General features: G+C 27.3%; 1 protein-coding gene across 1 annotated transcript; it reads left to right on the top strand.

The window, feature by feature from the left end:
• Positions 1-4,631: 4,631 nt before the first annotated feature.
• On the top strand, positions 4,632-11,432 carry LOC119683555 (xaa-Pro aminopeptidase 2-like). The gene is made up of 10 exons (XM_038097270.1): positions 4,632-4,923; positions 8,519-8,598; positions 8,676-8,999; positions 9,057-9,404; positions 9,459-9,571; positions 9,631-9,898; positions 9,957-10,401; positions 10,460-10,528; positions 10,757-10,929; positions 10,995-11,432. The coding sequence occupies exons 1-10, from the start codon at positions 4,878-4,880 to the stop codon at positions 11,244-11,246; spliced, it is 2,118 nt and encodes a 705-aa protein (XP_037953198.1). The 5' UTR covers positions 4,632-4,877; the 3' UTR covers positions 11,247-11,432.
• The last annotated feature ends 251 nt before the right edge of the window (positions 11,433-11,683 follow it).

The following is an 11,683-nucleotide window of genomic DNA, read 5'->3' as shown; positions in this document are numbered from 1 at the left end:
TAAATATTAAATTCGGATTCGATTACATTTTTAGTTAGAGATATAGTGGGTCTTCGATATTTTAGACTTGTCAATGTTTAGCATTCAATGCTGTATTTGTATTGATAGTGTACGTTTATATTTACGAAGGAAGGTATGCTGTCTTCTTAGATTCGGAAGTGCAAATTATACGACATTAAAAAGCTGTCTATCGGCGTAGCTTTTAGAGTTATTGAAATTTAATTTTATCATCTAGTTTGACTGTGCTTTGATTTGCCATTGAGTAGTCTAAAGAGAGCGCCTAACTATATGCTGGCAATTTGCTGTGGGTATATTATATGCTAAATATTAAAACATTTTGAAGTTTATAGAATTAATTAATAACTTTTTGTGATTTCTAATAAATATCAATACCCTAAAATGTTTTAATCTTAATATTCTTAAAGTTTGGCGTTTAAAGAAAATTGCAGCATCCAGTAACATAACCTGCAAAATTGATCCACTAAAATGTACCATTAATAAAAAATATAACAATTATTATTTAGATTTGTTTTAATTATTAAATCACTAAATATTATTTTAAAGAAATATTATTTTCTGCGCCCTTAAACCATTTGATGTAGTATTTTGTTATATTATTGATTCTGAAGTATTAGAGACTAACAAATTCAATTTAAGCGAGTGTTTCTGTACGTCATATATTGATTGGTAAAACAACAATTAAATATATATAAATAATATACGAGTACTACAATTTATTATATAAAATAAAAAGTATTTATTATTTTGTTATTGAATATTTAAAATTTTTTTGAATTACTACGTATACATATTAACTAGATATAGTTAGATACATATTGTGTTAGATATTAAACAACAATAATGATGATAATAGGAGTAAGAACATGCAATATGTGCAAATAAATAAGCTCAACTAATTATGCATTATATTTTTATCTTATATTTTCAATGTTCTCTTAGTCTTCAACCATTTTATTTATTACTTAAAGTGGGTGCATTATTGCCAATATACTCGTATGTACTTATAATTTTCCTTCAATCTTGTTGTTTGGAACTGAACTTTCTATTTATTGCATTTATGCACTTGACAGAAACAAATGCCAAACACCCGCAGGCGTTCAATTTTTTCAGCATTTGTCGATTTAGCAAAAAAATCTCATTGAACAAACACCCAGTCAAGATACAAATTTGTATTCAATGAGAACTCATAGTAATTCGCAGCTCAGCGCGTTCAATAAATTTAATCAATAAATTAAATTCCAAATCAAATGCTTCATAATTGATTTACGTTGTAAAAATAATAATAGTTTAATTAATTTTCTCTGGGGCAAACGTTAACTTTGTTCTTACCGAATTCCTTATAGAAATTAGAATAAAAAAATAAAAAATTTTATGAATCTTCTTGAATGTTTGCCTTCAAAAATATCTTTGATTACCCGTAATCGTACAAGGTTTCATAGGCGATGGACTATGGCCGATGTTGTTTGTACTTTTGACAATTTATAAAGCATTTATAAATTTTTTTGTGAACGCATGATTAATTAAAATTGTAATTTAAATTAGGTTGAACATTTTTGTAAACAAATTTAATTGATTTTAACCAAAAATGAGTTGATTTCACCAAACCAAAAATGGTTATCATAGGTCGTTGTTAGAACCATTTTTGTAGTCAGCGGAAACTTTAAATTAAAGAATTATTTGTCGTTAACTGAAGCATAAGTTAGAATTTTAATAGAATAGAATAATAGAATATAATAGAATGAAAAATGACTTTATATATAATGAGAACTGACTTCTTATTAAATAGTTACAGTTTCATTCTAAGTTTCATTCTAAAGGTTTTGTAATAAATGTTAAAGATTCATCATTAAACGAACTATTTAATTTAAATTAATGTTGAGTTAGTCATAAAAAATTTAAGTTGTCTTTGATTTAGTACACGTACTTGTGAAAATTTATTTTAAGCAAAATCTAATGAGAATTTATTCAGATAATAGAATTATCAAAATCGCAGAAATCATCAGCTACCCTTATAAACAATTTTATACTAATAATAAACAGACTATAGATAATAGGTAGTATTGATATCCATTTCAATTAAAATTAATGTGAAATGCAGTTACCAATGTAGTTTTATAAGAATTTAAGAGAATAGAGTGGAATTGGAAATAATAAAAAATTAACGCAATATACTGACACCCAGAGGAGTACAGCATTGTGATCCTGGCTCACATTTTGTGTTGATAGAAAGATGTAAAAGAAATCGAAACAGATCTTATAAATTGGTCAGTTAAAAATTATGGTAGTATATAAGAGATTTATAAGAATATAAATAGAAATAAGATCCAAAATTGATGAATAACATAGCGAGCATTTCAATGTTGAGTAATATAGGCTAGTAAAACACAGGTCTTAGAAAATACGAGATTTAAAAGAAAGTGCTTGCTTTAAAATTTGTAGTGAAAAGTATTTTTTTTCTCATTTGACTTTATCCTACCATTTTAGGGCTTTGATCTGATGTATCACACCTCTCCAAGTACCGTTAGTACTTTATCATTTCGTCAGACCCATGAATCAAAATTTCCATATTGATATTTGCTTGATCTTGATTTGGCTTCAAACACCATTTTTGTTTGAGAATCTTCTTTCATTCTCACAATTTCATTCACTTGATATAAAGTTATAGTGAAGGAAAATCACTAGTATAATTTTAAAAGAATATAAGTGAAAACATGAGAAACATAATATGATGAACAACGTAGTGAACGTATCCTTCTCAAGTGAAATAAATAAGTAATAAATAGATGCAGTAAAATGCCAAATATAAAAGGACGTAATTAATTTAAAAGTTGTATTGACAAATAGTTACTAATATAGTTACACTTTATTAGTTGGCTCTAACAATCCATTTTCGGATTTCGATCTGATGTAACATATCTTTTCAAGTTAGTTTTGAGTTCCGTGTAACTTTTCATTCATCAAATGTAGTTAGTATTATATTCAAAAGCAATAAACTACTTCTCCAGAGCGACGGTCTTCCCTCATATTTCTTTTGCTTTTTATTCTCACAAATTCTTTCTCTGCTTATAAAATTATAGAAAAAGAAAATAACTAATTTAGTTTTTTAAAAATATAAATGAAAATAAGAGGAACTGAAATTGATGAACAACGTAGTGAACATTTCGGTATTGAGTGAAATAGGCAAGTGATAAATTTATTTAATAAAATGCCAGTTTTTTATTATACTAGTAAAATTTTATTCATATTAGAATATATAATTTTTAGTTCAATGCAAATTTTTTTTTGTTCAATTATTTTACTTTTATTTATAATTTGAATACAAAAAAAAGTTTGGTATTATTATTATTAAGAGAGGTATATAGTAATAGGAACTTAAGGGTATAATGCGCCCTCTTCATGGTTTTACATTGACTAATGGGGTTTTATATCCTCAATAAGGAGAATTATTTTTATAATTTATCGAATTTTAAATAAACATTGAGTGTTATAAGTTCGTTTAATTATATCTTCTGTTTGTGTAACACTGCAGTTCATTTATCCATCTCTTTCCTCTTTTTTTGTGTAAGTTTCAGATTCCATAATATTAAAGTCCCCGATTTTTACGTTCAATCTATAATGTGTTTCTTATATTCTTGTTTTAATTCTTAAGTTACTCTTCGTTAAATTCAAACAGCTCTTATATTGTCTTAGTCTTGACAAGTACTCATAATTGATAATTGAGTTTCACTTAGTCTTCTTAAATATCTATAATTGATTTGAAGTGGACTAAACTCGTTAGATTATCCCGGAATAATTTTTTTTGATCGTTTTTTTATCGAAAAATGGTTTTGAAAATATATTTCTGGTTCAACAAACAAGGTTACTGTTTCTTTCTTTATCAGTTTGTGTGCCATTTAAGTTTTTGCAAGTCCCTATATGTTTCAGAAACAATAGAATCCACAACTGATTAATTGATCAAGTGTGTTTAAATTTTCTAGATACTCTTTGTTATCTAAAAAGAATTGGCTTGTTTTTATAATTAATGGCTGACTATCCAGTTGGTTATTTTTTCGTTCTTTAGTTATGTTTATGATTGAATAGATATACTTATTAATCGCGCCTTTTTCCATTTGAAAGATTATAGTATTTTTGTTGATTCCTGCAGTTGTCACTTCGTCAGTATGTCAATCACGTGTGTACCATGTTTTTATGAAGTTAGTGTACATATATATCATCTCTATAATTATTAGCTGTCAGTGTTAGAATTTTTCTTATAATATTAATTCATACATGGTGTAGTGCAATGATTTCATTATTTCGGATACTCGTAATTCTTGTGTTTACTTCCACTGTGTTATGGAAAATGAAAAAAAAATCATTTCTTTTAAGAAAATAATATAATAGAATAATAAACTGTTAAGAAGAAACGATTATTTCAGTTTTTGTTTGATTTGCATTTTCTGATCTTTGCCATAAAATATGTGTTAGCATATGAAATGCAATTTCTGAAGTATCTATGTCTTATAGATCAACCTCAGATGTTGAATATCTGAAAAAAACTGCAAAAACTGAAATTGCATTTTCGCCGGCAAAAAAAATAATTTTTCAAATAATTTTTCAAATAATTTAAGTGCAAATCAGAAAACTCGAAACTGTTGAAATTGCATAAACAAAATATTTTGTTTACACGCTGCATAATTGCGGAAGGGCGTAGAGTGTGCATGCGCCAGGAAATTATAAAATAAAACTGCAAGTAGTAAACATTAAATCGGCAAAACATTAAAACTCAAAAAATATTGACAATATTACAACAAAAAAGAGGAAAAAATTAAATAAAAGGCAGTATTTGCTGTAAAAATTAAAAAGCATTAAGCAAAATGACGACAGCGAAATGGCTTTGGCGCTTAACATTGAGCGTTTTGGGTAAGTGAAATTTAATAAAAAAAAATTACATACATAATTTCAAAATAAGAGAAAATAGAATTAAAAATAAATTATGATATGATATATCGCGCCTATCTTTAAAAACAAATGGCTAAAATTATTTAAAAATAACTTTGTTCATTGACGTTCAATTGAAATTAACAAAAATCAAATATTTACATTAAAAGAAAATTAAAAAAAAAAATTAGTACTAATGTAAATTTTTTTTTTTAAATTAAACATAAATTTAAAAACAAGGAATGCCAAAATTTTAATTACATTTTCCTATACATCAAAAGTAATTAAAAATTAAATTACTATTGCCATAAACTTTTAACATTTGAGCTGTAACATAAAAATTTGTTTTGTTTTATTTAAAATTACTTAAAAATATTTAATAACATTTTTTTTTTAAATTTTACTAATTTCATTTTAATTTTAAAGTTTTTTTTTTAAAACGCAAATTTCGTTTTTTATAAATAAAAGACATTGCCATCACTTTTTATTAGCCACACGTTGATAATAATATATAAAATTATATCCTCAAATATAAAGAACAACAATAAATACAACAAATTTTGGCATAATTTTTATTTTTGTATAGCGAACGTCACCTATGCTGGGCGTATGAGTGATTAACTTTTTTTATTTAGAATTTAGAATTCCAAGACGTATGTTTAGTATGTCGCGGCGCTGACAAAACATGTCATATACCCTAACAATGATGAACAATAATTCTTTTATATCCAGATATCTCAAGATTCTGCTGAACGCAGCAGAATGTGGCGGAAAATTCAACTAATTAATTGAATAGAAAGAAATTTCTTCTTCTGCTTGATGATTTTTCGAAATATATTTTTGCTCTACTGATAAATCAAACAATTATGTCTGTCATCAGACATTTTTATCACAAACTGTCATTTGCACTTCATTTTGTTGCCGTTGCTAATTTTGGCGAAACTACGTACGACCAATAATTTTCCAAACAATTTCAAAGATTTCACATTAATTAAACGGAAACGAAGCATTGAAAAGGCCAGAAGGCAATGTCATCTACCGAATTGTACAGATACCGAAAAGTGTTGTGGGTGGTCAGAAAATATTGAATGGCTCAAAGGTCACTTCATAACATAACATGTTCAGATGTTATGATTTTGAGTACTAACATAAGTTTTTGAAGAAAATCGAAGAAAATAAGAGAAAATATCAATTATTTTCTATATTTAGAAGTAGAATGTATTAGATGAAGTGATTTTAAAGTAATAAAGAATGTAATGATACAAACAAAAAAATTACTTAAATTACTTCACCTTCGGATATTTATATTAATTAAATCAATGAAAATCATTAAAAGCGAATAGAAGAGAGTATATTATATTTAAAAAAATAGATAAACCTATATATTTAACAAATTACTCTACTTTTACCTCTAGAAAATGAATTACATTATGGAATTCAATGAATGAATTTTAATATATATTAAAAGTCAGCGTAATCTACCAAGAAACTTTGCTTCAAAAATTTAAAATATATGTATTATCGAAATAATTAAAAATTAAAATAAAAAGATTGATATTCGTAAGTGGCATCAATTAAGTATAGTTTAAAAGTAAACATATAGTAAAAATTGTTTTATACGCACCATATTCCACATTAGTATAGTACTTACGGTCGGATGGAGCATATGGTCTAAATTGTAAGGATCTTTTTGAATTTCAAAATAATTTTTATTGATACAACGATCTGGGTAAAAGTTCAAAATAGGAAAAATTTCAATATTAGACACAGGGTTAAAAAAAGCCACTGTTTTACAGCATCCATAGATCGTCGTGAATAAAATTGAAAGTAATTTAAATTAAAAAAATATGAATATATAAAATATGTTCTCTAATTATTTTATTCTAGATTTAATAATTTTAAGATTATAATTATTAATTCATATTAATTTATACAGTAATGTTTTAGTCCAACAGCATATATTTTAGTTTCATCGCTATTTTTGGTGCTGTTAGGTAACACTTTGTTTTAGAAGCCAACACTTTTATTCCTCAATGTTTGTGTTGTTTTCTCTTCAACATTTTGAAAGCTGTAAATTATCACTTTTTTCTATTTTTAGAAGCTGTTTTTATAAAATGGTTTCTATGTTTGTTTTTGGCATTTATAACATTTGTTTAGCTATTTTTTGTGCTTTTGTCAAGCACTTTTTAATTTTTTTTTGTTTTAAAACCTAATAAATCTGTGGCTCTACAATTAGATTAAAATTCATAAGATTAGATTAATTTAAACTTTATATATAAATAAATACCTATTCATTTGTAACTTGATAACCAAGTTAAGAAATGAGCATCGTATTATGTCACAACCGAAAAAGTTCCCATTATTCATGTCATCTGTTGAGTTTTTATTAAATCTTACTCGATTCTGTTAGGTTATCAAGCAGGGACTATGTGTAAAAATTTTATTAAGTCTGATTTCAGGCAAATGTTTTTCATAGCTTGAGTCTGCGTAAGGACTCTGCGAACAACATTATTACCAAGGACATATCTATGATCAACATCTAATATTTGCCAATTATCATCTTTTTAATTTCAACTTTATTATAAATATTTTTTCCTTTTGTATTAAATCGATTTTTCAACCCCCGCTTACCAAATAATTCTCATTAAGAATCAGTCTATGGTACTAATTTGATAATGAGCGATTATTCCATAGTTTTTTCTTAATAACATCAGGACTAACTATATTGTCTATATACATTTTTGTAAGCATTCATGCTTCATACTGTATGAGTTTTCATCAGGTTTTCTATACACTTTGTTAACTTGACCGTTTTGGACCATTTTGAACCATTTTGGACTCCCACGTTCTGGTGATCAAAGACAGTTTCAAGTTGAAAACAAATTTTTAAAAAAATATTTTATTTTATTTGTTAACTGAAGCATATAATTAAGTAATTAAATTAAAATGCCTGTTCATTGTGAATTTTTCGCGACAGGTGGTTTCAGTCTACATAAAGAAATCACTCACTCATTCAACTTTGTATCTTTTATGTTGGCTTAAATGTCATATCAAACATTGAAATATTCAACGCTTTCAAGTTGTTTTTTTCACTTTTTTCAATTTATATTTAAAAAATTCGTTGACATTTCAGTATATACTCTATTTATTTGCTATTTTTATTCCCTACTATATTATAAAAATAAATTCGCAAAAAGTGAGTGCCTTTAAAATAATTTTCCACATTTTACGATCGTGGGAAAATGCTGCATGAAAATTCAAGGCATATGACGCGTTTCTGCTATTTTTAATTAATACAATTAAAATTCTATTTTAATTTTAAAATCTGTTTTATTATTATCTTAATATTCTTGTGAACATATTAAATAGAGAAATTTATTATAGTGTAAGAGAAAAAAATCTTTTCTATATGACAAATGAGCAACACTTAGAAACCGATTAAAATTTAGTTTTTACATTAAAATTCCGATAAAACAAATTATGATTAATTTAATAATACATAAATTTTTTTATATTTATAATTTAATATTTTATTTTTATGATTAATATATAAAAATATATTTTTTTTTATTTATAGCTGTGTTTGCTGTGACTATAAGTGCTGAACCACCTAAAGGATTTGTAAGAGAAGTTTGTAAATATCGCAAAGGCAAAGTGGTTAGAAAATATTTACAAATAATTATTTATCTATTCATATCAATCTAATTAAAAAACAAATATTTAATTTTTTATAGATACAACCTGTTAGCGAATTTCGTCGTCGCTTGCATTCCATACGTGAGCAAATGAAAATTCGCGCTTCATTGCAAGGACCTGAAATCGACGCATATATACTGCCATCTTACGACGATCATTTGAATCAAGAAGTAGCAGCACATGAGAGACGTTTACACTATCTGACTGGTTTTACTGGTATTAAAGCTTTTGCTGCTATCACACACAAAGGCGCTGCGCTTTGGTTGGAAGATCGTTATGTGCAACAAGCTGATGGCGAGTTGGATTGTGAATGGGATATATATCGCATGAATGATACCACAACCATAGCAATTTGGTTGGATGTAAATAAAACATTATTTGAATAAAAAAATTTAAATAATAACTGAAATTTTTATTAGTATTACTTATATCCGGATCAACGTGTAGGTGCAGATCCTCATTTGGTGCCACATCACCTGTGGTTAAAATGGGAAAGGGAACTGAAAGATAAGTTCTTGGAGCTGACAAAAATTAACAACAATCTAGTAGATCTTATTTGGGGATCTGAGCGCCCGTCACCTATTACAATGCAAATCACAGTACAGGAGCGCTTATATGCCGGTGATAGATGGGAAGATAAAGTTTCGGAATTAAGAAGACAATTGGAAAGTCATAAGTGCGATGCTATGGTTGTAACGTCATTAACAGAAATCGCTTATTTATTAAATATACGTGGCAGAGATATACCTTACACACCTGTCGTAAAGGTATGTAGTTCTTACAGTTCCTGAAATTGTTTTTTAATATATTCCACTATATAGTCCTATCTGATTGTAAGTAAACACGATATATTTTTCTATGTCGATCGTCATAAATTTAATTTGGGCATTGATTTGCATCTACATACCGACTGTTTTAATGATAAATGCGTACAGTAAGTTTAACACAAATTTAATAATAATTTTAAATAAATAATTTATTTTTATTGTATAGAGTAAAAGATTATTATCAAGTTTGGAATGATATACGCACATATTCGCAGATATGGAAACGTGTGTTAGTCCCAGCGCCCTGTGTACAGGATTTAGGCGCTTCAGAGGCTGTATTTTCATCAATGCCTTTGCATATTGTTTACGAACATATATCACCTATAATATTTATGCGTGCACAGAAAAACTCGGAAGAACAGCGTGGTATGCATCAGGCTCACGTTAAGGACGGCGCTGCCATTTGTGAGGCTATGAGTAATTTAGAAATGCGAGTAAGTAATTTATTGACTATTTCTATAATTATATTTATAGATTAAACAATCTTCTTAGTTTTTTACTGAACAATGGTCCGAAGAAAAGATAAAATACGAAATTGAACGTTCACGCTTATCACAAACACATTCAAAGGGTCTATCGATGCGCACAGTTATAGCATTTGGAGAACATGCCTCATATCCATATTATATATCAAGCAATATCACAGATATTGAAGTAACCGATCAAAGTATGTTAGTCATTGAATCTGGCGGTCAATATTTTGAAGGCACTACAGATGTAGCAAGAACTTTTATTTTCGGTGAACCCAACGCTGAAATGAAGCGAGCATACACAAATGTATTGGCAGGAATATTACGCTTGTCACAGCTTAAATTTCCATCGAATATAAAATATGCTGAAGTTGATACATTGGTTAGAAGTCCAGTTTGGGATTCGATGATTGATTATCCACAAGCGACAGGACACGGTATTGGCGCATATGGTGCAGTAGAAGAACGTAAGTTGAGTCTTTATTACTATAGGCAGTACATGTTACATAGGCCGCTTTTTTACAGCACCAATAGCTGTGGCTTATGGTATGGATAATCCATTTCATTTCAAGGAAGGCTATTTCTTCTCAAGTGGTGAGTTACAGTAAATGCAATTTTTTTAAATATTACTGTTATTTGCAATATTAACTAGAAAAGTGTTAGTTCTAACAAAATAGCTTATAAATTGAAACATTCCTTTTTGTTGAAGAGTCTGTTATTAGTTTCTATTTGCTCACATTTTTATGGCTCATAGTTATAGTGGTAGTATAGTATACTATAATATATAAATTATTAAAAATGGAAAATTGTTTTAATTTTTAGAATCCGGTTATTTTAAACGAGGAGAATATGGTGTTCGTATTAAAAATGTACTAGAAGTCTTAGACACGAAGCGTGTACATCCTTCAGGAGCAAAATTTTTACAGTTCAATGATGTCACACTTGTGCCTTATGAATCAAAATTAATTGACGGTACATTATTGAGTGCGTTAGAGGTAAGTGTCTGATTTTGTTCCTTGTATTCTACATATATATGTATATATTTTTTTATTTTTATTAGAAACGTTGGCTTAATGAATATAATTCAAAAATACGGAAGTATGTGGGTAGTGAATTGAAACGACAAGGTAATATGCTAGCCTTCTATTGGATGATGAACAAGACGCGACATGTACGTGAATATCTTCCCGAAGATGAATATAGAGCAGCAACTGGAGCTGGTGCAAGAACACGTAGCTTTTTAACTATTACGGTGCCAGCATTATTATTGGGCTTAACTGTTTTTGGAAGTTTTCTTCGTTGGTTGCTTTGATTAAGTTTCTTATTAATTTCACAAGTAGTTAGTTTAAATGTATAACTAATATATATAATAAATGAATAATGCACAATTATAATAAAAGAAATAATTAAAATTAATTAAATTAAATTAATCAAAAAATTAATTATATGAAATACTAACAAAGTACTTGTTAAAAGGAGCCAAATTAATAAATTATATTTATATTTAGTGTAGTTAATTTATATCAAATATAAATTTAGTATATGTGATGTTGTGTGTGAATACATAAAATATTATAATTACTGTAGTTAATATTATTAATTAAGTTTACTTTTAAACATTTTTCTTTAAGTAAACCAAGTAAATATGCACTGTGAAATAATTTTTAAATTGTTTAAATGAAAACAATAGTTTTATATAATATACATTGAAACTATAATAAATGGCCTTAAATATTTAAGAGAAAAGTA

This window comes from Teleopsis dalmanni, chromosome 2 (genome assembly GCF_002237135.1).
Source record: "Teleopsis dalmanni isolate 2A chromosome 2, ASM223713v2, whole genome shotgun sequence".
Taxonomy (NCBI): domain Eukaryota; kingdom Metazoa; phylum Arthropoda; class Insecta; order Diptera; family Diopsidae; genus Teleopsis; species Teleopsis dalmanni.
The sequence above is the reverse complement of the archived record's forward strand: the minus strand, read 5'-3'. Positions and strand labels throughout refer to the sequence as shown.